This window comes from Microtus oregoni, unplaced genomic scaffold (genome assembly GCF_018167655.1).
Source record: "Microtus oregoni isolate MIOR12 unplaced genomic scaffold, Mior012 000002F_ref0000024, whole genome shotgun sequence".
NCBI lineage: Eukaryota > Metazoa > Chordata > Mammalia > Rodentia > Cricetidae > Microtus > Microtus oregoni.
Genome location: NW_024543061.1, coordinates 73,341,441 through 73,369,107, shown reverse-complemented (window position 1 = coordinate 73,369,107; position 27,667 = coordinate 73,341,441). Strand labels below are relative to the sequence as shown.

The 27,667-nt window shown below is 46.6% G+C and overlaps 1 protein-coding gene across 1 annotated transcript in view; it reads right to left on the bottom strand.

Moving 5' to 3' along the window:
• Nucleotides 1-27,667, bottom strand: part of Etv6 (ETS variant transcription factor 6) — a 235,564-nt gene that overhangs the window by 46,746 nt on the left and 161,151 nt on the right. The window contains exon 3 of the mRNA XM_041634058.1: nt 2,822-2,986. Coding sequence (XP_041489992.1) covers nt 2,822-2,986 — 165 coding nt within the window. The remainder of the gene's footprint in view (nt 1-2,821; nt 2,987-27,667) is intronic.

Genomic DNA, 27,667 nt, shown 5'->3' with positions numbered 1-27,667 from the left:
CCTTTCGTCCTCACCTTTCCTTCCAGTCATGATCCAGCCCTTCCTCACCTGGCGTCAACCATCCCCAGAAGCTATCAGTTCCGTTATCTCTATTTCTTCCCTTGGCTTTCTGGTTTTCCCTTCAAGGGAAGCCTTCCCCACACTGCACTAGCTGAGGTCACCTCCCCTGTGTCAAATCAAAGGGCAGTTGTGGTACTGGGGGGACCAGTCCCACCTTAGCGGCATTCACTGCCAGGAATCTTAACCTACCCCTCCTAGGATGCTTCCTGGATGCCGAGACTGCTGCCCTGGCTTTCTTCCCACCTCCCATCTCTTCTTCCCCTAGCCCGTCAATATCGGGTTTCCCAGCAGTCTCTCTTGGACCACTGCATCTGCTCCCACGACGTCACTCCACTTGTCTTCGGCCTGATCTGTTCTAGTCACAACACTTTCTGACTACCAGGACCACATTTACTTATCTCCTAGGGAAGTTCCTCTTGAATGATTTATGGACGATGTGTCCAACACAGAAATCTTTGCAAACCAGAAGGGGTTCCCTAGTTCAGTAAATGCAGTTACCTCATCAGGTCAGAAATTGGCAGATAATCTCTCCCCTCCTCCTCATTAAACACCGAATCAGTCATCGAGTCTGGAGAGTCTGTCAGCTAAATACTCTTGGGATTGTCCCCTTCTCTCTTGCCCTGCATTGGTTCTGATCACCACCAATGTCTCAAGACCCCAACCAGACTGCCCCACCTCCACATTGCACACCTGCTCCTTGCCAACCCTCTGCCTCTGCTTCAGCTCCTGAACAGGATGTGCAGGACCCTGAATGATGTGATGAGGAGTAATAACTGAGAGGACACGTAAAGAGTCAGCTGTGGAGCTATGGGGTATTATATATTGATCATTCCAAGCCTGCTCAGCTAGTCTCCATACTGGGGGTGGTCGGGGTATTTCCAGTTTACACTGTTATAAATAGACTCGCTAAGGACATTTTTCTTTGTCCACTACTGGATAATTTCCTTGGGATATTTTTTTAGGAATGGAATTACCAGTGAAAGGCTGTGATTAGCTCCAACGCTCTATTATACACTGCTGGTGTTCCAAAGGCTAGGGCTAGAGGGCCACTGCCTAAATGCCATCTGCTGCTTGAGAGTCTCTTTTGTGGCTCCGCAGCTTCTCCCTTCTCTGTGTCAGCGGCCTGACAGTGGAACCCTGACGCTGTTAAAGTACGGACTTTTCAGGTGATGGTCGGCTATGCGCACACTCTCGACAAGCAGATTATCATCTCAAGTAACACACTCCCCAGTTTGCAAACAGTTCTCTCTTCTGTTTCATTTTGACTCAGAAACGTGGGTTTCCTTTTGACCAATTATAAAATAGAGAAAGCGAAGTCAGTAAAAGCATGCCTGGTGTGGGAGGCCTAAGTGTTTAGCTTGTCAAGAAAGTCTCTGCTAGGTCCTTTCTGCCTGTGGCTGGGTTAAGAATGGAGCCTGCGGTTAACCCTCAGTTCCATGGTGAATTCGGCAGTGAAAAAAGCAGGGTCACATGCCTGGGGGTAGAGGACCCCCCCCCCCACACCCATTACTGTGATGGGACAGTGTGACAGCGTGAGCTATGAACTTCGATTGGCTCTGGTTCCCAAGCATTCTGTTTAGTCTATTTTGGTAGCTAAGCTGAACTACAAACGTTTTCATTTACTATGGGGAAAGGTAATAAAGTTCAGTTCAGGTATTTCAGTGATCTACCTCACCCTCTGCCTTCTAAAGTTCTCCCAACACACACACACACACACACACACACACACACACAGAGAGAGAGAGAGAGAGAGAGAGAGAGAGAGAGAGAGGGAGAGACAGAATATCTTGGAGACAGTGTTGTCTCAAAATGTATTTCAGGCATGAGTCTCCTACTCATGATCCCCCTGCCTCAGGCTTCTGTGTGCTAGGATTGCAGTCTACACCATGATGCCTGGTTTGCCAGTGTCTTTTTCTTTTCTTTTTAACTGAATTAAAGGAACCTTGAAAGTGAGTTTCTTTTTATTTTTTAAACAAGGATGGAGAGCATAATATGAATTAAGTCGATAGTGACTCGAGAGATTTTGTTCACATAAAATAATGGACACATAAATCTCTACTGCCTGAATGCTATGCGAGCAGTAACTCTAAATAAGAGTGAACACAAAGTAAAACCTGTCTGTTCTCCTTTATTAATTGGGTCTTTCTGGGTCTAGTAATCAAACACATCTCCGCATTTTAATCATCCCAGATCCATTCAATGGGGCAACTATTTAACTGCTCAAGGACTAGATAACATGACCAGTGAAGGTATCAGCAAGGCCCAAACTCTCTTCCTTTATTACTTGACTGTTGTTATTTTAGATAGGGTCTTATGCAGCCCAGGCTGGGTTTCGATTCACGACCCTCCCGCCTTAACCTCCTGGATGCTGGGATTACAGGTGCACCGCCACTCCTAGGTCTCCTGTGTTTTTAACCGAGTGGTTCATAGCACATGTGCTCATAGCCATCTCTTCTAAAGTCTTTAGGATTGGGGCAAGGCAGATAAAAGGGGAGGAACAGAGCTTTTCTTCTCTATTTGATGGGACCCTAGATCCCTTAAAGTTCCGGCATCTGGTCATAGGTGAATTACTTCTGACCTAACAGTCTCTTTGATCTGGAATCCTCTTCTTCCCCACACACTGGCCAATGCCAGTTGATCTCCCTTTTCTTAAGTAGTCATTGAGACCTTCTGTGGAGAGTACGGTGTCAGGATGAGTTTGGGAAAGACCAACCACTGGCCATATTTTCATGCTGAGCCTACGCACAAACCAGACTCTCACCTGAATGAGGAGATCGGTAGCGGAAATCCTCTTTGGTCAGCAGCAGGAGCGCCTTACCGTTCATTTCGAACGTGCTGCTCTCAATGGGCCTTAAAGAAAACTCGTTTTCCGCCCACTTGAGCCACTGGGCTACGTCATCTCTGCTCCAGTAAATCGGCTGCAAGCCTGTTGGAGAGCATAAGGCAGAGAGAAGAGATTTTGTCAGTTACACAGGTGGGACAAAGCGGGGGGTGGGGGGAGGGATGGTCTTGGAATAATTAACAGAACCGAGACTTTATGTCTCAAGAGCCTTCGGTTGAATTCCAAGGCCCAGGTTTGTAAGGGCTTAAGCGTGGGTCACATTAACTTTCTACTTAGAGGAAGAAGAGGGAAACCCCTTTCTACATGTTTCAGGGATGACAGGTCTTCTTAAGAGTCTGTCCCTGGGGCTGCACTAAGGTCAAGTTGGCTCTAACCCGGATGAGGGCACCACAGGAGGACTAGAAGCATGACACATCTCAATGTATTTAGCAGGAGACCTTAGACTCAGAGCTGATGTGATTGTGGCCCAGAGCCCTTTGAAATGGAAGTGTTCCAGAGCTGGTCTTGACCCCCAGAGCTGCCAAAGATGAAGCATCCCCTAAAACATTTTCCAGGAAAAGTCATCTACTCAGCCTCTGGGAAGTGGCAGGCTAGCCTCTGGCAAACGCGAAGCCAGAGTAACACAGAAGGTCCTTTGACTCACTGTTTGTCTTGCTGATGGACTGGAAGTGGGTCAGATGTCACCAAAGGGGTGGTTCAGGTTGTATCTCTGGGAGGCAGGGAGTCTGAGTTTTTAGTTCATTTTGCTGCTACGGGAAACTTTGATAAATCCTTCCAGTGATTAGAACAATAGTTCTCAAAGTGTGACCCTTAAAAATCCTCTGGGTTCCCAAGACCCTTGCACAGTGCCTGTGCAGCAAATACGCTTTTCAGAACAATAGCCACACGATTTTCTCTTTTTACCCTCATCTTCTCATGGACACATAGGGAATGTTCTAGGGGCTACATGACCTGTGGTATCACAGCAGGCTGAATACAGAGATGTGAGTTCACAGGGATGGGAGTCCAGGCCTCTTCTAGTAACCTGGACATTGACGAGGTTTGTGAAAGCATTTAACACTGCTTTTTGCTTTTCTTTTTACTGTGTTTGCATATATCTTTTAAAATATATGCTTTGAATACATATCGATATATGCCCAGTTTGCTGCTCAGTAGGTTAGTAAATACTTTAAAAAGCAGTTTATAATATGGTAAGTGTTGCTGTAAGTTACAGGAGCAAAACCTCTTGCGTAGGGGGCTGGGTGGGGATTTGGGAAGAAGAGTCTTTGATAATTATTTAGACCTTGAATCCTGACAGTGCAAGAGCTTTATCTTCCAAAGTCACAGAATCCAGAGTTCAACGAGAGCTCAGTGGGACCAGTGTCTGTGCAGAGCTACAGCGCATGCCTTAAAAATGTGCCCTTCAGCTCAATCCTGGAACAAACCACTTTTCCTCCTAAACTGGGCATGATGAAATACTGTCTGATCCTTTGGATGCCCAGGCTGCAGAGATTGCGGGACAAATAGCTCAGATCCCAGGGAGTCTTCTCAGAGTCTTCCAGGCTCTGACCGTGACTGCTGGCTCTGCCTTCCAAGAGGAAGATGGTTTTGGAGAACGGAAGTCCCCAGAAGACTCCTTACAACCAGTCAATTGGCTGGGCCTGGTAACGCAGCTACTTGGAAAGGAAAGCAAGGCCACAAGTGGCCGCCTGGGCTACAGAGTGAGTTCAAGGTCAGCCTGGCAACTCAGTGAGACTTTGTCTCAAGTCCAAAGAGGACTGGGGTTATTGTTCAATGGTAGTATGCATGAGGCCCAAGTTCAATCCTCACTACCCTAAAATCTAAACCACCAATCCAATCCAAACTCCAAGAATTTGAGTGCGTTTTCTTGGCTTTTAAATTTTATGGCAATGTTTTTCACATGGACCAAACAAGTAGCATTATGGGGTAGCTACTGTAATACGTGACTGCTTTTTGACCTTTAGGAGGAAACAGGACCACTAAAGGATTTGAGGTTTTGTTTTTGGTTCTTGATTGGTCAGAAAGCAATGCCTATTCAAAATGGTTTCTGGACGTAGAAAGTGTCCACCTTTTTTAAAAGAGGCTATCCTGGGAAAACCTTTAACTTTACTTCCTACTGTCAATGGTGCCTACTCGGAACAAGAATAGCACGCCAACTTGTGACTTCAGACGTACTGGAAAGTGGGAGGGGATGGGTGGAGGTTCCAATCAGGCTGGCCACAGGAAAGCACCTAGTGGCTGGAGGGCTTTTAGGGTGATACAGGCAACCAGGTCTGGGGCAGCTTGATGCGATGTTTAAGTAAATAGAGAACCAAAGCCTACCTAAGAGGGGAAATGAAAGCAAAATGCTGACCTTGCTACTGAGGACAAACTGAAACAGAGAGGTGGGTGAGAAGGGGGCGGGGGCCACAAGCAGTAATTTGAGGTTCTTTATTCTCTATGGAAGAAAATCCTCATGAGTAATCTTTTCCCTAAACACAAAAGGAGTCACACACTCTCAACAACACTGCAGGGCAAGAATAACAGTTTCTCTTCTCACTTCCCATTAATCTCTCCCACAGCTCAGCCTTGAAGCAACCAAGGCCACAGAGCTTGGAAACCCCCTCCCCAGGAGCCCACACGGAGGCTCTGGGCACGTCAACAGCTAGCTGGACGGCAGGTTACAGGGAGCACTTGGCTGCTAGACAACAGTGACCCTGATGCTGCCAGCAACCTGCTTGGAGGACACTCCGGAAATCGATCAGCCTCACTGCACTTCCATTAGCATTAGCGCGAGGAAAAGGTGGACAGCTCGCTGAGCCAGAGACAGGCTTGCTATGCAGTCGTGTTGCAAGTCAAGTCCCTCTGCTAGTTCTTTAATTCAATGGGATAAAAAGGCTAGGATATAGCATGTGCTTTGTCATTTTAACAGGAACAAAAAAAAGAACCCACTCCCTTCAAGGGCCCTAAAGCTCCCTATGTTGACGTGTGTAATGGGATAGGGCTGGTACCTGGGGTAACTGGTGTGATGGAGGCCATTTGATTTACTAAACAGACATATATGCACGTATACACACCTAGCACTGTTCAGAGCATTTCAGGAATAGCAGTCCGTTTAACTGCATGCTTGCACAACAGCTGAGATGGAGGCGCAAACTAGGAAATGGAAGCCGGATGCATTTAAGGGATTCACCCCATGCCTGTACGATTCTAGCAACAAGTGGAGCTGAGATCTGAATCCAAGGACTCTGATGCCAGAATCTGCTTTCTTACCCAGGCATTTTCCATCCACACTCAGAACTAAGACTGGCTTTCAAAAAGACTGAGGAAATCGACTCCTTTCCACCCAACACCGAGATCCTTGGCGGAGGGAAGTTATCAGCAGATTGAAGATAGGGAAAAAAAAAAAAAAAACCTCTGCAGATCCCAGGGAGACAGATTTATGGCTAGGAGGAGGAGAGGGGGCATGTGGGACACTATCGAATGTGTCTGGGAAGAAAGTGCTTTTTTCACAGGCTGCTCAGCCTGACACTGGCTCTTGACTTCTTGCCCAAGTCCCAGCTGTGGGTGGGACGAAGGCTGCCTGAGAAGGGAAGGGTGTGTAAGACTGGTTTCCCAGTCAGTTCTGGCAATTTGGCTCAACAAAGAAAGAATTTACATGTTAATGACTAGGAATGAGGGAGGAAGGGAGAGGGAAAGAGGGAGACAGATAGACAGATGTGTGTGTGTGTGTGTGTGTGTGTGTGTGTGTGAGAGAGAGAGAGAGAGAGAGAGAGAGAGAGAGAGAGAGAGAGATCGCCTCTTTGATATTATCCTATGTGTACCAATGTGCCACAAAAGCCATTTAACTACGACCAGCATTCTTAACACACCAATTACTTTTCGGAGAGTACTTGGTGAGATTTTTGTATGGTGGAACCAAACTGCTATGAGAAAATTATTAAGGCTCCCACAGGCCTTCTTCCCTAAGGAGGTGCAGTAAAGCTCGTGGGCTCACAACCTCCAGTGATACAGCCATACATTCAGTTCATACATACATACATGATCCATACATACATTCAATTCCATGTTCAACGATGGCCACCGCATCCATCAGGGCATCCTCTCCATGCCCAGCTTTCTGAGTTATGCCTAAACTAATGATGGAAAGCTGACCGGGAGTCAGAAGCTGGGTTCTGTTCACACATCTGCGGCTAGTGAGTATGGGATTCTGGAAAGAACACTTTGTTGTTTTCTGGATCAACAGCTTCATCTGTAAAAATATTGGGCTGAAAGTGTGTGACCAACTAGTTCCGGCAGGATTTAATATAGCCAGCGTGCACTTATGGAATCTGAACCTTAAACACCAAACAATTCAGCCAGCCAGGATGTATGTTTCCCTAACAAAACTACTTTACATTCGTGATCATGATCCTAAGATTTTGGAACTTCTTGAAGGTCCTTGTGAGTTAGAGCTTAAGAGTGTGTTGCTATGTTCTAATTCTTTGCAAAGTTGTCAGCCAGCATGGCAATGATGAGCTACCCCATAACAGCTTGCCCCTTTCAAGTCTATAGGTGCTATCCACGAGTTAACTCCTCTAGTTCATGAGAGCCCTGCAATTGGCTGGGTTCTCATTTCAGTTTAACAGATGAGAAAATGGAGGGCTCAGAGATGGTGGACATGGTTTGAACATTACTATGTTCAAGTTTTTTTAGTGTGTGTGTGTGTGTGTGTGTGTGTGTGTGGTGGTGGTCTTTGAAATGGAACCCAGGGCCTCAGACGCGGTCAGCAATTGTTCTGCTGCTGAGCCACACCCCAGCTCAAGGCCTTTCACCACTACAGCCTCTGGCAAAGACATCTTTTTCACATAAAAATCTCTGTATTTACAGGAGTTTGCTATGGAGTCCATGCACTGGAAGGCGGAAGTCGAGAATGTGAGGGATGGAGATGCCACAGCAATGCTCTGACTCAACCCCGGTCTCCATGTCTGATTAGAAAACCTGAAGCCTGGAAAAGCTTTTCCATACCACGCCGGTCAACCTGCGGCAGGGATCCATGTGACCTCATCACTTGACTCGATGACAGTAACACGACCCCTGACCTAGTCATGACCAGTGACTAATCCTTCCTTGTTTGGTCATCTTGTCTATAATAAACAAGCTAGAACTACAGTTTTTGGAGCACGCACACCTATGTTCCATTTGCTCTTAAGACGGCACAGGAGTATGACTCGGGTCTTTCTCTGACTGGACAATACAGTTCAATGACAATGAAGCAAACAGGTACTAAACTCTAAAACCAAACCAAATCACAATGATAACTACAGTTCTTGCCTTAACAAGAAGACCACAACAGTCTAGAGAAGTAGAAGTGTTGGGACTATTGGCTCCTTAGTCCCACTATTTACTTTCTTTATGTTAATTTTCAAATAGGTCCACAGTAACAGCCAACCCAAGCACTTATTCTGTGCCAGGGGATGCTTTAAATATGCTGTTCACCTAATTCCCTTGGCCCCAAAAGACAACAATCACGGAAGAACTTCAGTGACTGTTCGGATAAAGCCACGGAGCCAGGAAATGGAACAGTCAACACAGGAACCCAAATGGTCTGATGCAATCAAAGTTCATAGCACATACCTGCCTCTCTATCCACTCTCTCCAAGACTCTGTGGTACTTTGACAGAACACAAGGTACATTAATAACTTATACATTTCCTAAGAAGCCACCCTATTTTTTATGGTTACATTAATGGCAACATTTTTGCCTGTACATACATAACTGGTGCTGGGAATCATCCCACTGTAAGAAGGCATGTCAATCTACAGCTGATTTAATTATTCTAGCATGCTGCATTCCACCCAGATATGGATCTCTTTCTAGTATCATCCACATTACAAAGCTTCTATCACGGAAGTTTTGATAGGCATCTGTCATCCCCATGGGTCAGTGAAAGTTCTGACCCAGTGAGGCCTGAGATGGGAGCATGCTGGTGACACACTAGCCCCTCCTTTTGACGGGTACCAATCAACTTCCTGGCTATCAACCCATCTCCACACTCATCAATAAGATGGAATGCTTTTCTGAAACTCAGAAATATACCAAGTACAAGCCTTTCAGCAACTTCACTGAGGAGGCGGAGGTGGAGAGGGACCAACCAGCGTCTGGCATCACTTGGATAGCTTTTTCTCTGGGCTCACGCACACAGGTCTCAGGGGTTCATCAGTCTCACTGTTTTCGTCTGTGTACACACTTCCCCTCCCTATCTACTCCTCACATCAAATCATCACAACACCTTTTCCTCTTCCTGCTATGCCAAGGGGCACTGCTGGGATGCCTGATGATCCTAGAGAGTTCTCTGGCCTGGGATGACATGAGTCTGGGCCACCTAGAAGAACTCAGCTTTGCTCTCTCAGTGAGTCTACCCATCTTGAGCGCTCTGCCTGGTGGTCATTCTCCTTGATGAATGAGAGGGAGGAGTCAGAGGGCGAACAGTCCTGTTTTCTTCTTTGCCTGTGTTGATGTTATGCCATAAGACACAGCAGGCCAATAACAGGCTTTTCCTTGAAGCATTCCCAATGTTGTTCATTGTAGTCTGAAGTTATCTGCAGCTCACCTCGTCTTAATATTCTAGACCTGAGACGTTTCTCCTTCATCATTTTTCTTTTCAGTAACTTGTTTTTTATACACAGCTCTTTAAAAGATAGAGCTCATTAGACTGATACAAGACTGTGGGATGGGAAGCTGGCAAACCATGCTGGCAAACGATTTGGTGGTATTTTAAGAGCTTGGTGAATGTCAACTTCTGAGAATCTACCTTAGAGAAATAACTTTGTATGCAGAAAACTCCTTCATGCACAAAGATGTGCATTTTGTTTTAATATCAAGTGTTATTTTTAATAGTGGAAAACAGAACATAAAAAGAGAGCAGTTACTGACAACATCTGTGATAGAAAGTGATGTAATGGAATAAAAGCATTCAGAAAGAATGAATATTCATATTAGAATAAAAAGTGTGTACACTCACAGAATCTCAAACAATGCACAGATATTTTACAAAACACAAAAATATTCACAGCAACGGTCACTCAGTAGTAGAATTACAGGTGACATTTATTGTCTCTTTTCCTTATTTTTATTTCCCAGTTTTCTGTATTAAGTATGTATCAATCTCTGGACTAGGGTACTCTTTCTAAATTGTCCAAGCTGGCCTTGAATTCCAGATCTTCCTGTTTCAGACAGCTGAGTAGTTGGGATTACTGGTATGCTGTGGGACAATGGTTTGACCCTGTAAAGATTTGTTTCTTATACTTGTTTAATAACATGCTGATTGGCTAGTAGCCAGGCAGGAAGTATAAGTGGGGCTACCAGGCAGGAAGCAGAGGCGGGGCAATGAGAACAGGAGAATCTTGGGAAGAGGAAAAACATAGTGTGCAGTTGTGACCTAACCGCAGAAGAAGCAAGATGAGAATGCCTCACTGATAAAGGTACCAAGCCATATGGCTAACACTGGCAAGAATAATGGGCTAGTTTAAGATGTAAGGATTAGTTAAGGGGGTACAGTTCTGAGATCCCAGTATGTGGGAGGTGGAGGCAGAAGAACTAGAGTTTAAGGCTAGCCTGGACTATATGTGATTCTGTCTCAAAAACAGAAAGATTGAGTTCATGAGAGACCATCTCCTACAGAGCTGTACCTGATCATTTTGGTTGTTTTCTCCCATCTTTTGCTTGTTAGTCACGTGCAGTTGCTAAGTGAGAACCTCATTTTGGAGAGCACCCCAACTCTCCTGAGTTGTACTGTAGCATTTTGGTTCATGGGATCATAGGTAGTTTCCTTCTGAAGTTTAAAAATCTGCTTTCTAATTAAGTAAAAAAACAACAAACTAACAAACAACAACAACAAAAAAAACCCACCCCTAGTGTCTTAGTTCCCTTCCTTGATTCTACGTTAATGTTTCCATTCTCATCACTTCTACTTTGCCAGCCAAGAGTCAAAGGGCAGAGCCTCTCCTTGTCTCTTCTACCTTTGGACAGACAAAACTGCCAGTTATTAGGTCCATGTGTTAAGAGTCAAATGTGCATGCACGTCACCGGGGGTGACTTTCTAGTGATGTGCACATGGCACTCAGGACATAGAGGTCCTTCAGTAAGTCCCTTGGATACAGCTGAAGATCTCACTGCTAGCTGACTCACCTCTGTGCCTGCCACCCCATTGTGTAGCAACTTCAGATTGAAACATTCCCTCCAGAAATGAGGTGGGGAGAGGCCCAAGAGCCTCAGGAAGTAAACAACAGAGTTTCAGGAAGTCCCTGAGGCCAGCAAGACTTACAAGTCCCACTCCACAAGCTACAGAGCACTAAACTACAGGTGTGGAAGGAGATTCCCTGAGCAGCTGAACTGCCTGCCAAGTCACACAGGGAGCTTTAGGGCTGCAGCTTTGGGGCAGGGTCTTTTATGATGTAGCTATTTTATCATCCCTGTTCCAATAAATAATTCCTTATCCGTTGTACTGGTGTAATTGTTAGCTTGAGATAATCTAGAATCACCTCAAAGAGTCCTAATGAGGAATTACCAAGACCAGGTTGGCTTATGGGCATGCCTCTAGAAAGCTGTTTTAGTTAATTGAGGCAGGAAGATCCAGTCATTGTGGGCAACACCATTCCCTAAGTGGAGAGTCCTGAACAGAATATAAGAGGAGAAAGCTAGCCAAGACCAAGCAAGTGTAGTGTGTGTTTATTTTTTCTTTGGTCTTGACTATAGCTGTGATGTGACTAGCTGCTTGAGTTCTTGCTCCAACGTCCCTAAAATGATGGAGTATGACTTAGATTTGTGAGTAAAATAAACCCTTCTCTCCCCTATGCTGCTTTGAGTCAGGGCATATTATCACTGAAATAGAAATGAAGCTAAGATGTCCATATACCTGCTATCCCCCAAAACTCATTTGTTGACCAAACCAGATTCCAGGAGAATAGCACATCCTGTGGCCAATTCCCAATCTAAGGTGGAGATGTTTGCACTGTGCCTCCCAGTTCAAGTCACACAACACACCCTCTTTCTGTCTAGGCACTATTCCTCTTGCATGCTCCTGCTGTGCTTTGGAGAGTCAGGATGCTTCAAACTTGTGAGGTTCCTGTGTTCCTGTCATCTCAGCAACCATTCTGTGGAGCTACACGGGACACATCTGCATTTACAGAAGAAACTGAAGCCCAGAGAGGTTAAGGGACTTTCCCAAAGTTACAATGAGCCTAAAACCAAAAGAACAGGAAGCTATGACAGGAAAAGGTGGATCTTGGAGTAGTTGGGGAAGGAATGCAGGATGAATATAACCAAATACAATATATGCACATCTAAAATGCTGTAAAAATTAACAAAATTATATTTAAAGAGAGTCATTCTACTCTCCAAGACAAATTTAAGTACGGCAGGCAATAATCCCAATATGTAGAATGTGCTCCGTGCGTTTTAGGGGGTTTTGCAGGACAGAGACTAGACAGCTAAGTGCCTGAGCTTTGGCATGCATCTTTAGAAGATGGAAATGCGTTCAGCAGATCACTAGAGCTCAAGAAGCAGGAACAACAGTTCTGTAAGCTGTGAGATGTCCTGGCAGAACTCTGAAGCCACGATAGCACCTTAACAAAGAGGCTTTGCAGGGTCAGGGTATAGGCTGGAAAAGTAGCTCCCCTGGAGATACCAAGACTGTCAGGAGCAAGTGAAGGAAGGATAAAGTAGGGCCAGGCAAGGAGGCGTCTGCCTCGGGGTGAAACACAAAGCCCACCTTTTAAAACCTCAGTAACCAGACTAATAGTTTAGTACAATAGATACCAATGGGCTCCATATGTACAATTCAACCGAGGATCGATTATGCATATAATGTATATAAGAAAATATATAAACCACCCCCAAATAACAATAAACTAAGCCCGTTAATTGTACTAAACCTTCACAATTTATCATGTCTATTCTCTAAACCATATAAGGTAACGATCTAAGAAATCTAAGAAGGTTGTCTGATGTGGGAGTCCCCTCTGTGTGCTGTGATTACCATTAATGAATAAAGAAACTGCTTTGGACCTACAGCAAGGCAGAACTTAGATAGGCAGGGAAAGCTAGGCTGAATGCTGAGAGAAAGAAGGGTGAAGTAGGAGAGATGCCAAGGAGCCACCACCAGAGTCAGACAAGCCGAAACTTTGCTGGTAAGCCACTGTCATACGGCGATACACAGATTAATAGAGATGGGTTAAATTAATATGTAAGAGGTAGCCAATAAGAAGCTAGAGCTAATGGGCAATGCAGTGATTTAATTAATACAGTTTCTGTGTGATGAATTCGGGGCTAAGCTAGCCGGGCGGCCGGGAACCAACAAGTGGACCTCCCTCCAACAGTTGTCCACAGCCTTAGGTTTTGTAAACAAACTAATGATTTAAAGTATATGTCAGATTGTAGGCACAGGCAAATAGTATCCTGTTAAACAAAAAGTACTTGATAGTCTTAGCATGGGTCCTGAAATGCACACTCTGAAGATTTCTCAGGACAATGTGTTCTAAAAATCAAAGGAAACTCAAGAAATTCCTGAGCAACTAAACATCAATGCTTCAAGTCATTCTCCTAAAAGAGACACGAGGAGGAGATTCCATGATAACCTTGGAAAATAGGAACCGACCGGCTCAAAATCACTCAGCTTTGGGGCTTTTGCAGACAAAGATCTCTCTGCACACACATAGGAACATCTGTCTTCCATTTCAACATTTGTGGACCCCTGGAAAATCAAGTTAGGGCCTTTCAGTATCTTGGATACAAATGAGTCTAACTGCTGTCTTGTGATATAACGCAACAGCAAACTGGGTTTGAAAGAGAAACACACATATTACCCCATTAGGGGACAAAAACAGAACAGAGAATCAGAAAGGGTGCCGACTTCTCACACAGACACCACAGCGAGTTAAAATGGTGAGAGTTACTTGGCAGTGGATCTGACAGGGGGCGGGGAGGGGTGTTTCTTCTCAGGAAATGTTAAAGTCCTTGCTAACACGCTGACACTTGGTATGCATACTAGGAAAGGTTCTCCATCATCATCCATCATCTTAGTCTATGAACAGTGGGTTGGTGTGACCAGGAACAAAAAGACACCACAGAGAGAAGAGCTTTAAAAGGCAAGAGGCAAAAAGGACAAAATTTCCTCTGTTTGGGTACAGAAAGATACATCTTATTTATGAACATTGCCAATGCTTATGCCAACAAGAAGTCCAACTATAAGACAGGAAGGAAAACTAAGAAAACAAGCGATTAAAAGTCAGTGTGTTTCTCAAACAGATGTAATGAGTGCATATAAAGGGCGCGTGGGCATAAGGACCTGGCTGATCTGTGGGATCTGCAGCGTATGATTGACAAGGGAATGAGGCTTTTCTTTCCCTTTTACTCTTTAAGCCACACACAGATGATCTTGTCTGGCCATAGCCACGGATCTAGACATTCCTTTACGGAGTGTAACAAGAGTGATCCTCATTCTCATTCTGGATGGGACAGCAGAGATCCAGTCACTGGGGTGGGAGAGGGGCTGGCCTTTGTGTATGGCCCAGCTGCCCCCTGCACTTCCCTCCTGGGCTGCTCTTCATCCTTTGGAATTCTGAAAAAGCCTGCCTGCCATCATGGATTCCCAGAGATGCTGTGGGAGGGACAAGAAGGGTGTGTATTTGGTGGTGAGGGTCAGATGAAGAAAAGCGTGTTTAACTTTCAACAGGAACTCCACGGACCTCAGATCGCACCAAGGGGTCAAAGGAATCTAAAACTCTTCAGGTTTTTTCTCGACTGTCTTTTTCGAAGAGGAATTCCATTCCACCTTGTCCCGTCTGACTCCGGGGACAGTGACTCCCCGTGCTTTCAAAGGTTGGCTGCCCTTTGCTGTGGAGCTGAGTGTCCTTTGAAAGGCCAGGCAGCCCGTGCTAACTCAGCATCTGAGGGCTGCATGACTGACATCACAAGCAGGATGGAGTAATTTTAACGGCATTGCTGACGCGGATGCCTCAGGAAAAAAAAAATCACATTTGGACCAGCAACTTCTATTTAAAGGCAATCGTGTTGCACTTTCTTGGGTGTGCCTATGAGACCGACTCCTGTCCCCCAATCCATTCTCTTTATTCATAGGGAAATGGTGTTTGTGCATCTAGCCACAGGAGAGGAAAATCTCCTCTCTCCCCAGTTCTGTTCTTCAGCTGTAAAGGCTGCTGATCCTCTTGACTGAGGACTTGTATACAGCGGTAGAGAAAGTCCAAAGGCAAGCTCCATCCCCCTTGAGGCTCAGTGGCCAGAAGGGAATCAGGAGGCCCTGCCACATACAGAACACCTCCCTCGCCGGGCTCACTCATCCTATCTGGCATTTTACATCATTTATAGCTTGTGTAAAGGCAGGTGGAGTCCTGTGGAAGAGGAAGCCGATAAAGGCAACACCAGATGTCACCAGATGTCAGTACAATCCATTCACACTCAGCTTTGTTAGGCAGTGAAAGAGTCAGAGAAATGGTGGCAGACCCAGAGTGTCAAGGTGGACTCCCCAACAGCTGGGGGTTGGGGTACACTGAGTAGATAGAAGACCCCAAAAAGGAAAAGGAAGAGACATGGAATCCACGTCTTGACTATTGTCATATTGTCATTCGGGGAGTCATGAACTCACAACCGGTAAGGATGACCTTGAAGACCCAATCCTCTTTCTTCCACCTCCCAAGTGCTGGGGTCACAGGCATGAACCACCATGCCTGGTTTAGATACACACATGGTGAGTTCTGGAAAGAGGTTCTGTAGGGCCCGGGTCTACCCTTGTTCCTGGGGTTCATCTTGAGGACGGTTTCTGGTCAGCTAACTAAAGCATTCTGTTTGTTCCTGTGCTTTCCCTGCCTCGCCTGGTGCTTAGCTGTAGGGCATTGTTGACTACACCGTTGGTATGGTAATTTCCCACTGGCCTGGGCGGAAATCCTTGTGTAGCAGCTAGGTATATAAGGATTCCCCCAAGGTTGAATAAATGGCATTCGGCTGATCTCCTTCGAATGACCCAGGTCTCTTTGTGTGTTCTTTCAATCTCCAGGCCCTTGCTGGACTCGGGTATGGTACAGTGGTGTGCGAACTGTACCCAGGGTGTAACACAGAATCGGGTGTTACAAGGTCTCTGTTTAGACCCTGGAGCTGAGATCCCATGAAAACTGTCAAGAGAAGGAGCAGCATGTCACGGGTGGTGCGAGCAGCATTCATACACATTGTGCAAAAGCCTGTCCTTGTGGCTGGGCAGAGCCTCTGCTCTGGTGAGGCCTCTCCTCACTGTTACCACTGTTTATCATAGCACACAGTCCACTCTGACTTCTTGAGAAGGATTCCTAACTTGACAGAAGAACACTAGAATCAGCCTCTAGCTAACTTACAAAACGAAATGCAAATTCCACTTCCAACCTGTTTCTGTGACCTCTAGCACAGAGGCTATCAATGGGTGAATGGTCCCCAAAGGTAACCTCACACTGTAGTCCCTGGGGATGGTGCGACCTTTTATGAGAAGCATCTTTGCAAGAAACTTAAGGGTCTTGGGATGAAGTCATATGGATTCTGCAGTGGCCACATCCAGACTTCAGTGTTCTGCAGGCCTGAGCTGGTTTTGGGTTTCTTCTCATAGACTCCCATCACCCACATGGTGAAATCTCTGCTTTATTCACTATTCAGCCACTTTCTCTTGAGTTATTGTTTTTGTTGTTTTCTTCTTATTTTATTAAAAAAAATCTTTTGTTTGCATCTTCCATGACTCTTAGCTTTGTCTTTTGTATCCACGACACACTCTTATTAGCTGACTCTTCATTTCTGAAGTGATTTTCCTGTTCTTTCCTGAGTTCTGTTAACTCATTTCTGAGTTTTTCTATTTCTGAACACTGTCCCCACTTTCCCCTCTCTCGCTTTAATTCCTAATGTCTGTGCTCACATGGAAGGAGGTGGCTACTGTGAACTATTGGCATTACCTTGGAACGCATGTTTTCTTGGGGAGTGCTATCCTGCTTCTAACTTTTCCTCTGTTTTAAAGTGTGTTTTGGTCTCATTACTTTCCTTCTGCTCATTTTCCTTTTCTTTAAATCAAAGCTAATCTTCCTGGGTTTTTAGGAATTAACTTACTTGCAGTTTTACCTAGCTCACTCTTCTCTTCAGACATGGCGGCTAGCAATCTGAAATTGCTTGGTTCTGTTTTCCTTAGAGAGTTCTTCCCCAAGTCTCTCCTTTTCTGCTGCTGTAGAAGGAGAAGGTAGTAGGCCAGCCACAGAGTTAGCAGGCACCAGAGAATCCTACATCTTGCAGACAGGTTGCTCACACTGGTGAAATAAGCCAGTCTTCCATGGTGAAGACTTCTTGGTTATTTGGGGGTTTTCTTTCTGCAAGGTTTGTCAAAAACCCTTGGGTGGTGGTGGTGCACGCCTTTAATCCTGGCACTCGGGAGGCAGAGGCAGGCGGATCTCTGTGAGTTCGAGGCCAGCCTGGTCTACAAGAGCTAGTTCCAGGACAGGAACCAAAAGAGCTACGGAGAAACCCTGTCTCGAAAAATCCAAATAAATAAATAAATAAAACCCTTGGGGACACCTTGTGACCTAGTTTAAGCATTGTCCTTGGGTTTTGCAACCAAACTGCTGTGTTCTCAAAGGAGCTATTACAGGCGTCACCTTCCCAGACTGTCCCATAATATCTCCTACATGAAAGGACAGCACAGCTCTGGAGACTTACAGCATAAATGCCAAGTTTATTATTTCACCTCTTGGTAAATCACTGCTGGATTTTTTGACAGTAAGTGAAAGAAATGTAATAATAATCTGAGGGGTTTCAGGACACGCCTGTGAGGCCCAGAGTAAAGAAACCACCACCCCGAGAAACAGAGACAGGAGAAACAGGCAGGACTGTACACCAAGCAACTGGGCCCCAAGTTTCAGCACTGGAAACTTAATGTACTGGGTTTCTTATTTGACAAAACGAAGGACTGGTTTCAGTGAACATAGACTCTCCCATCAACGAGGGCCCGGTAGGCCCTGTCTCCCTCCTTCCACGCCAGCACCGTGGTCATCTCAAAGTTTCACAAGAATCTGACTCATTCAGCGTGTGGGCTGGCCACTTCAGTCCTTAGTGAAGACCTGTGCACATGATTCCTCCCCAAGAACAGGGATGAATCACAGCCTCTGAGGTACAGAGTTCCTCGCCAGCGATCCACTAGACCAGTTAGAGGCACCAGCCTGCGGCTCTCCCCGAAGCAGTTCCACAAAGCCAGTGAGGTGATTAACAGAAGCGTCTGCAGGGGACCAGCTGGTTTCTCAGCCCCAACCCAGCTCTCCCCTCCCCAACCCTGCTTTCTCATCAGGCTTCCGTCTCCTTGGAGGACAAGACCCACCCGTGACCTGCCAGTCTCATCACTACAGAGCTGTGTCATACTGATAATTTTTTAAATGTCTTTTTTTTTAAAAAAAAAAAAAAAACGTGTTCCTTGGAAACTTTGCAAGAAATGTATCGATTTGAGATACTCAAGCTGAATTATTGAGCTTTGGCAGAAGGAAATAAATCTTTCCCATTCCCCACGCCTGCTGCCAAGTGCGGCTTCCAGGAAGCAACGTCCGTCCTTTCTGGAAATGAAGCCGAAGCCAAACACCCCACCACTCTCCCCGACCCCCACCCCTTCACTTGAATTCACTGACAAAAGCACTTTGCGATTCATTGCCCATTTGCCTGAATAGGCATCCGAATTAGTAATGCCCGAATTAGTAAGGCCTGGCTGAGGCAGCTTCCTAAATAATGAGGCCGGATCGGCTTGACAGACCCAGGGGCCCGTGGAAAGCAAGCTCGCAGCGCGCCATTAGGTTAAATACTCTCCGGTTTTATAATCAAAATTTCCCCATACAGACCTGGATGTGCAAAGGAGAAAGAACATGCTTACTGGAGCCAGAGATTTTGCCCAGACCAGGAGCCAGGGCTGGGGTAGGGAGGAGGGGGACCAGTATGCAGGAGAGGGGACTTAGGCTATGGTGTTCCAATGCACAGGGCAGGATTAACACACAGACTCCTGACATCTGCTGTTTCTTTCAGTTCGGTTGAGTGTTCATCCTACCTGGCGACGGTCCAGGGGAATTCCCATTATCAGAACCAGCTGAACGCAGTGTGGTGGGACGGCACAGCGTGCATCCGCCCGTTGCTTCCCTGTACTCGCTGCTTGCCCCAGCCATCTAACTTCTCATCCATATGGTGCTGAGGCTTGGGTTAGTGTAGGGGGTGTCGAGGGGAACGAGGCCCAAACAGTCTGGTTGGGGAACTGGGCGTGTGGAGCATCATTTCCATACAAGTCTGCATCAGAACCAGGCCAGGGTAGGCTCGGAAAGGAAGGAGGGGGTAACAGCTTGGCAGGCACTGCCAGTTTTGAAAACTGAGCAGTTTGAAAGGAAGGGTGGGGTGGGAGGGGATGTCTCCATGTTGATGCTAAAGTGCACTGGACTTAATCTCTCTCAAGTGGACGGACAGACAGCGCTCACTCTCGCCTATGGCTCCCAGTCACAGAGAAGGCCACCGCCATGCTGACAAGGGCCACGGACCCCATGCCTTGCAGCGCCGCACCCGTTCTACTCCCTGCCATGTGTCCCTCCAGTCTGTTGGCTCTGCCTTTACTCTGCATCCAAATCCAACTGCTTCCTCACTTTTACTTTCGTCCCAGTCACTGCCGGCTCTCTCACGGTCCCTAACTAGTCCCCCAGCTTCTATCAGTGTCCCACCATAGTCTGTTCTCAACAGACTTGTACACGTACCGCGCCTCTGCGCCATTCAGAGTTTAGGCCAAAGTCCCTAAGATGATTGGAGCCTGACATGCGCACATCCCACTTCCCCACATCTTCCCCTACCCTGCTTCTTCCTGCTCTGGCTAGCCTGCCGTCCACACACCATTCACAGCCATGCCACAGGGCCTTTGTACTGGCTGCTCCTTCAGGTGGAGACATCTCCTTCAGGACCATCTCACTTCCTTCACGTTCTCCCTGGACATCCAGGACAGCTAGTCTCTAGTCTCTGACTCCTCCTGTTCTTGCTGAATTGCTTGTTCCACCAATTTCTAACAGCTCCACCCCTTGTCATTTATTTATTTAATGTGTATGTGGTGTGTGTGTGTGTGTGTGTGTGTGTGTGTGGTGTGTCTTCCTCACTATCACTCTCTCCCTTACTTAGAGACAAGGAACCTGGAGCTCCTTGCCTCAGCAAGCCTGACTGGCTGGCTGGTGAGCTCCAGGGACCTGCCTGTCTCCGCCTTCATCTCCCCCGTTCCGCCTGGGTGCTGGGGGTTTGAACTCAGATCCTCACGCCCACACAGCTCCTCTACAGAAGCCCTTCGCCCACTGAGCCATCTCCTGGGCCTTTTAAAGGCAGACGTTTGCTTCACTCCCGCTGTCCCTCCAATGCCTCAAGTGGTTTCTGGTTTTCCTACAGGAATGCAGCGACTATTCCCGAACGGATGAGAAACCATCTTGTGAGAAGGAAGCAGAATAGCGGCGTCAGGAGTAAGGTCCAGGGACCAGGTATCCTGGGGGTTAAATCTTGGCACCTCAACTTGCTAGCTAGGCTGTGGGACCTTTTGGCAGGGTACACATTCAAGTGCGCTTCCGTTTCCTGAATCATAAAACTGGGACAACACTGCCCTTCCTCGGGGAGCTGCGAGCACTAAGCGGGATGGGATAGGCATAAAGCTCTCAGAGCAGAGGAGAAGCTGGCAGAGACTGAGCACTTGAGAAATAATGGTCATTATTAGCAAGAGCCCTGTCTGCTGTACTGAGTTTAGACTTTATCCTCAGGCTACACCGAGTCATTGACGGATGGTAAAAGAGGGAGTAACATAATCAGATATTGTTGCAAAGGATCATTCCAGTTGTGCAGGGGAGAATGAATCACATCAGGGCAAGACTGTGACGAGGACACCAGCTAAGAGGCTCCTGCAGAACCAGAGATGACAGACATTGTTAACGTGAACTAAAACAGAAGGAATGAACAAAGGGAGGACTCGAGCTATTACAGCGGAAGGACGGATGAGACAGGGAGAGTAACTCAGTGTGGTACCCTTCCATACCAGGCCGTGGAAAGATGTGTCACTTTTTGTTGACTAGGGCCATCCAGTAAAGAAGGTAGTACTGCTGTACTCGTCGAGAAAGATTTGAGTTCATAGATGCATTCAGATGAGATTGTCTCCATCATACTGATTGCTGAGGCCACTATAATAGATGGGTTTTCCCAAAGAAAACATTTAGGGAGTGAACTATTTATAAAAGGTGTATTCTAGAAGAAAGAGATAGCAGGGGATAAGTCAGGGGAAAGTGGCGTTACGAGCCAACGCAGAGGGAGCTGCAGGCAGCAGTCAGATGGGAGAGCAAAGACAAGAGAAGCTGGGTGTGCACGGCTTGTGAATTTAGCATCTGCTGACTGGAGTCAGAGCGGAGGACATGGTTACGACTGTTTGAGGAGAGAGTGGGAGGTGAGGAAAGCAGAAAACACGTGACTGTGTGTGACAGCAAAGGACGCTGCAGAATGCAGAGAGTGAGGTGCAGAGAACAGGAAGCCTTGGCTACAGAGGGAAAATGGGGGTAGGGAGCAGGGGAAGCTGCCGCGGAGGGGACAGAACTCAGGAGAAAGTCCCCTGTGTTCAGGTAGGAGGCCCATTTCCACAGAGACAGAGGGAGCAGTAAGATGGGCCAAGGCTGAGAGAGGAAGATGAGGAGAGCTGCCTGGCCACTGGCAGGCGGTGAAGCTAGCTGGAACGTGCAGAGAACCTGGTGGGACTGCTGGGCTACCTGCATGCAACAACTACAGGAGTGGGGCAAACTTCTTCGCTGGGCTAGAGAACATGCTGCCTGCATGTAATAACATGGGAGTGGGCAAACTTCTTGGAGAACTGTAAGACTTGATCAGTACTTCCAGGCAGGACCCACTTGAGGGAAGCATCTTGTCAGTTTCCCTCTGTTCAACAATTCTACTCTTTTGTGGAGGTGACCTTTTAGACTCAGAGATACCATATTGTAGTTATTATAAAACTTAACCCATGCCAACTATTCAGAAAGAATACACAGTGATGTCTTGAGAAATCTTTAGGAATCAATACTGCTATTCTTTTGGTTAAAAGACTTCATGTCTCCTACCTAATCTACACTGAATACAATCAACCTTTTAATCTTTATTATCTGTAGAGCTGAGGATTGAACCCAGGGCCTTGTGCATGTCAGGCAAAAATTCTACTACTGAGCTACAGCCTAACCCTGTCTAAAATTTTAGGTTGATACAGTTTTAATAAGCTGCCCAGGCTGGCCTAGAACCTGTGATCCTCTTGTATTAGGCTTTCAAGTAGCTCGGATCACAGGCATACGCCTCATGCTTGGCTAAAAGTGATGCAACATTCTAACCTAACCCTTCCAGGCACGTTTCTAAGCTTTCTAGGCTTTCCCGCAGCTCTCTTCCATGCTTGGCTGGTCCAGGCCTTCTCCTCAGTACACCTTCGCTCTCATGCATGCTCCTCTTGGCTTCTACATCGTTGCCTGATGAAACACATTCCTTCAACGTGGTGTGTGTGTGTGTGTGTGTGTGTGTGTGTGAATGTGTTGTTGCAAGCATGCACTTGCCTGTGTGAGTATGTGCAGAGGCCATAGGCTCGGGGTACAGTCTCATGGCCACGTCCAGTCTTTTCATGTGCTCCTGGGGATCTGAACTTAGGTCTTCATGCTTGAACGTAAGCACTCTTAACACTGGATCACCTCCCCTGCCCTTGCCTCTTTAAGGGCTACAACTGAAGTCAGTTTTATCTCAGTGTCTTTCTTCCTGTTCTGCTTCCAGAGCACTTGACGGACACGCATAATTTCTAGAACAATGTGTTGAAGCTGTCAGCATGTTGTTGATTTATCCGACTAGGCAACAACCTTCAACTATTATAAGACAGGTTAGGCCCTTGTCTTGGCTGGATTTTTATCAACTTGACACAAGCTGGAGTCATCTGGGAAGAGGAACCGCACCTGAGAATGCCTACCTCCGATTGCCTGTAGGCAAATCTGTAGGTCAGTTTCTTGACTCGAGTTTGACGTGGAAGAATCCAGCCTACTACTGGGTAGGTGATCCCGGGTGGAATAAGAAAGCAGGTTGAGCAAACCATTCCACCATGGTCTCTGCTTCAGTTCCCGCCTCCAGGTTTCTGCCTCAGCTTCCCCTGATGACGGACTGTAACCTATAAGTCAAATAAAGTCTTTCCTCCTCAAGTTGCTTTGGGACATGGTGTTTTATCACAGCAAGAGAAACATAACCAAGACCAGGGAATAGGTCTTAGGAAGGGGTCTGGGCACTAGAAGTTGGCATGTGGTTGGCTAGGGCTAGTGTAGCCACCAAGAAGTGTCAGAGAACCTCTCAAGGAACTGGGGATGGGAGCAACATGCTCGCAATCCCAGCGACCTGGGAGGCTGCAGCATGGGGATTACAAGTCCGTGACACACAAGTGGAGGTCAGAGAAGACTTGCAGGAGCCAGTTCGCTCCTTCTCCCATGTCAGTCTCAGGGATCGGACTCAGGCCATGGGGCTTGGGGCAAGTGCCTTCACCAGCTGAGTGGTCTCGCCAGCCCCAGCCCGAAGAGTAAAACTGAGCACACCCTACACTTGCCATGTGTTTTCCTAGAAATCAGTCTTACTAAACACCAGATTACCAGCAGAAATTAGTTCACAGAGTTGTCACACGTAAGTCCCTATGCATACCAGACCCTTCTCCCGGATGTCCTCCTTAGACTCAAATCACAAGAATGGCTGGCAGCACTCTGGTGCCGAGATCATTCACAGACCTGATCTCACCTGGCATTAGATCAGCCAGGAGAGGAAGTGGAATGGACACCACTCATTTCCTGCTGAGCAATATGAAGAGAAGGGGTTAAGTGGTGTCCCTTAAAGTCACTTAACTAGTGAGAAGTTGGGCCATCTCTTAGCTCAGAACTCAGCAAACACCCTGGGCACCCAAGCCAGAGGTGACACCATGGGTCTGTGTCCTTCAAGAGGATGCTCCAGAAGCAATTGTCCTGTTTACAACGAGACACCAGGAAACATTCATCTAAAAAGGACTCCCCTCGTCGCAGGGAAGGTTGGGTACAGAACTAGAACTTTGCGTCAAATGAGGTAAGGGACGTGGTGGGTCTTTGGGATCACTATAAGACAGCAGTAAGTGATAGGCAGATATCCTGGTCTTTGGGATCACTATAAGACAGCAGTAAGTGATAGGCAGATATCCTGGTCTTTGGGATCACTATAAGACAGCAGTAAGTGATAGGCAGATATCCTGGTCTTTGGGATCACTATAAGACAGCAGTAAATGATAGGCAGATATCCTGGTCTTTGGGATCACTATAAGACAGCAGTAAATGATAGGCAGATATCCTGGTCTTTGGGATCACTATAAGACAGCAGTAAATGATAGGCAGATATCCTGGTCTTTGGGATCACTATAAGACAGCAGTAAGTGATAGGCAGATATCCTGGTCTTTGGGATCACTATAAGACAGCAGTAAGTGATAGGCAGATATCCTGGTTGTGGTGTGGCTTGACTTGTTCAGTCGGCCGTGTAAACCGATGAATCATGAGAGGGGAAGGCACACCCGTCTCTGTTACTCCGGGTCTCTGCTTCCTTCTCCTGGAGGCTCCCGGTGGCTTAAGCCCTTGGTTTCCTGAGTCCAGTATGCAGAAGCCAGCCCAGGTCTACACAACTGAGCCACAGCTACCTAGGATGGCAGTCTTCACTGTGGTTCCTTACGAAGGCTTGATGCAAGTTACGGGTGGCATAGGAGCCCATACTCTGCTCACATCATTCCCCCTTGGTGTGTTTTTGCCTTAACCCATTAGGCAATTATATGAAGGTAGCAGGGAGAGAGACTGACCACAAGGAAAGCACATAGATCCAAGTCACTCATGATGAGGGTTCTAAACCACAGCAGGCTGAGTGACAATGTCAAAGCCAGGCATGACTCAGCACAAAGAGAGCCCGACTGAGCCTTGCAAGGGTCAGGGTGGCAGCGAGTGTGTGCGGTGATCGTTTCATATGTTGGTAAATATGTTTATGACACTTATGTCTGCCACAACACCCTAAAGGGTAAAGTTTGGAGGCTGGAGAGATGACTCAGCTGCCCTTGCAGAGGACCCAGGTTGGGTTCCCATCATCCACACCTGGCAGCTCACAACCACTTTTAACTCCAGATCTCGGATCTGACCCACCTCCTCTGGCCTCTGTGAGTACCTGTGATACGCGTAGTGCACACACATGCACACACTTAAAAAATAAATCTAAAAAAATCAAAGTAAACTGATTCCTTTCAAATATGAATCAAATCATTTGTAATTTTGTTCATATTACTGAAAAGGTGCAATATATATATATATATATATATATATATATATATATATATATATATATATATATATTGGATTTGAGACAGGGTTTCTCTGTAGCTTTTGGTTCCTGTCCTGGAACTAGTTCTTCTAGAGCAGGCTGGCCTCGAACTCACAGAGATCTGCCTGCCTATACCTCCCAAGTGCTGGGATTAAAAGCGTGCGCCACCACCGCCCGGCTTAAAGGTGCACTTTTTAAAGAAAAAAAAAAACAATAAAGAGTTCAATCACATGGCCAAGCAAGAATGGATAGATTTTAAATTGGTACAGGCACTGAAAATCACGACAGGCACACACTCGGACTCCTCTAACGAGGACTTGAATGCAGTAAGAATCTTGACAGGAAAAACGCGACTGAATACGCATTCAATCTTCCTTTGATTCCCGAGTGGGCAATTCAGGGTCTTAAGGAACTTTGGGGTCACCATTATACACATCAGCTGTCACTGCACTGGTAAAATATATAATGTGCCCATTAATAATAGTTTTACAACTCAGAGAAAATCAGATAATAGTGGTTTTACTGTAAGTAGGATCATGACGGTTAAAAGAATCAATGCATTTTCCAAAAGAGCCTAAATCATTTCTGGGAAATAATTCATGCTCGGTGAGAACTGGGCAAAATTTGCAGGAAAGTTCTTGGTAGCCCTTGGAAGGAAGGTGTTACATAATAATTGCCAGCTGTTCTTCAAGATCAAGTTCGCTCTTTCTATGTGTATTTCTTTGTATTACCATTGTGAGTTCTGTGCTCAACACCCTGCCCACTAGCCATCCAGGCCTTCCTTAGAAGGAGTGAGGTTTTTCCCAGTGATTCCCAAGAAGACACAATAAATAAACACCCTGGACAAGCTTATCACAGCAAGGCTGCTCAAGGCTAAGCTCAGGAAAGCTGTTCCCAACAACCTGGGCTGGATTTCAGGTTCTCGGCTCTGAGGGAGGATGGGATGGAAGAGTGATCTGGCAAGCAATGAAGTGGGCCGGGGCAGACATTGCGCGGCATGGGAGCCACCGAGGACGGAGTTTCTACACTGCTTCATTAGAACATGAAACCTATTTTGTTGCCGATGAGTCCACTGTGAGCCGAAAAGAAGTTAGTTCACTTCCTTGGCGTCTGGGGTCCTATAATTCTGAGTCATGGCCACATTAACTTGCTACTGGAAACGCAGGCGCTCAGCACCATGGCCAACCCCTGGTCCAGAGTGTCTGGAACTACCGGGCAGGGAAGAAGGCTTGCCAGCTCAGTGCAGAGGGAACTGGTGTGTGTGTGTTTCTTTTTAAAGCTCCTACTTTCTCCGCGGAATCCAATTCTCCCCAATAGGAAGGATGGAAAATTCCCATTTCCTCATTCTCTCCTAAAACAATGAAGTGTACTGTCCTTCGAGGGCAGGTTCCCATGGCTGTTGGCTCTGCTGTTGTGAACAGGCCTGGCCAAGGAGACACACAGCAAAGCAAAGGGTATCCAGGTAAACTGAGGCTCCGATACTAACAGGTGAGCTTCCTTGGTCTGAGGCTGGTTTCCTGGGGCCTGCTGAGGATGGGGGTGCCTCTGAGACTCCAGAGGCAGGAAGTCACTTTGGTAGGAGGATAAAGATCAGACCGGTCTCTGTGAAGCTTTAGGGCACATTTCAGTTCCCTCCCTGTGGTGGTGAAGCAGATTCCAAACTGCATCCAAACACAATACAGCCCCCAGCAAGGAAGAAATGAAACCTTCTAAATCTTCAGGCCTTTGCTGCACCCTATCTGCTGCTTTTCAGCTCACAGAAGCCTTTTGTTCACGCCCTAGGAATGTGTACTTAGTAGAGAAAGTGTGGTTTTTGTGGTAGCTGGGAGAGAACACAAAGGCAAAGGAGGGGAGAAGACACCCACCTTTATAAAGCCACCCCCACCCCGCATGTTCTCCCCAAAGCATCAAGAGCTCAAGAGCGAGAGGCAGAAAACAACCCCAATAAGGCACTGGGTGGGGAAGAATGGGGTAAAATGACTTTGCCAAGTTCAAGTTGGCTCATGTAACTTATTTCGGGAGAGATCTAAAAATTCTTCCTTTATGGTCCCCTAAGGGGACCTGTGCTTACCCTGGCTTGGAGGTCAGGAAGGACAACACCTGCTTCCAGGTGATCAGGTGAGCATTGTGCCAGTCTCCAGAGAGCATTGGCATAGCCCATTTTCTCCAGACAGCGGGGAAAGTACCAGTAATAATGGAAGGGGGGGGGGGGGTGTGTGAAAATATGCTCAACAAGAGGGTTCTTTATAAACAAGCAGATTCCATGTGGACTAGTTTGTGATGTTATATAAATTGTATATAAGAAGAAAGCCAAACTCAAGATGAGGTAGCATTAGAAGAGACTTCTTGTTTCCACATGAGTGACTGCAAAATGGTACTCTCA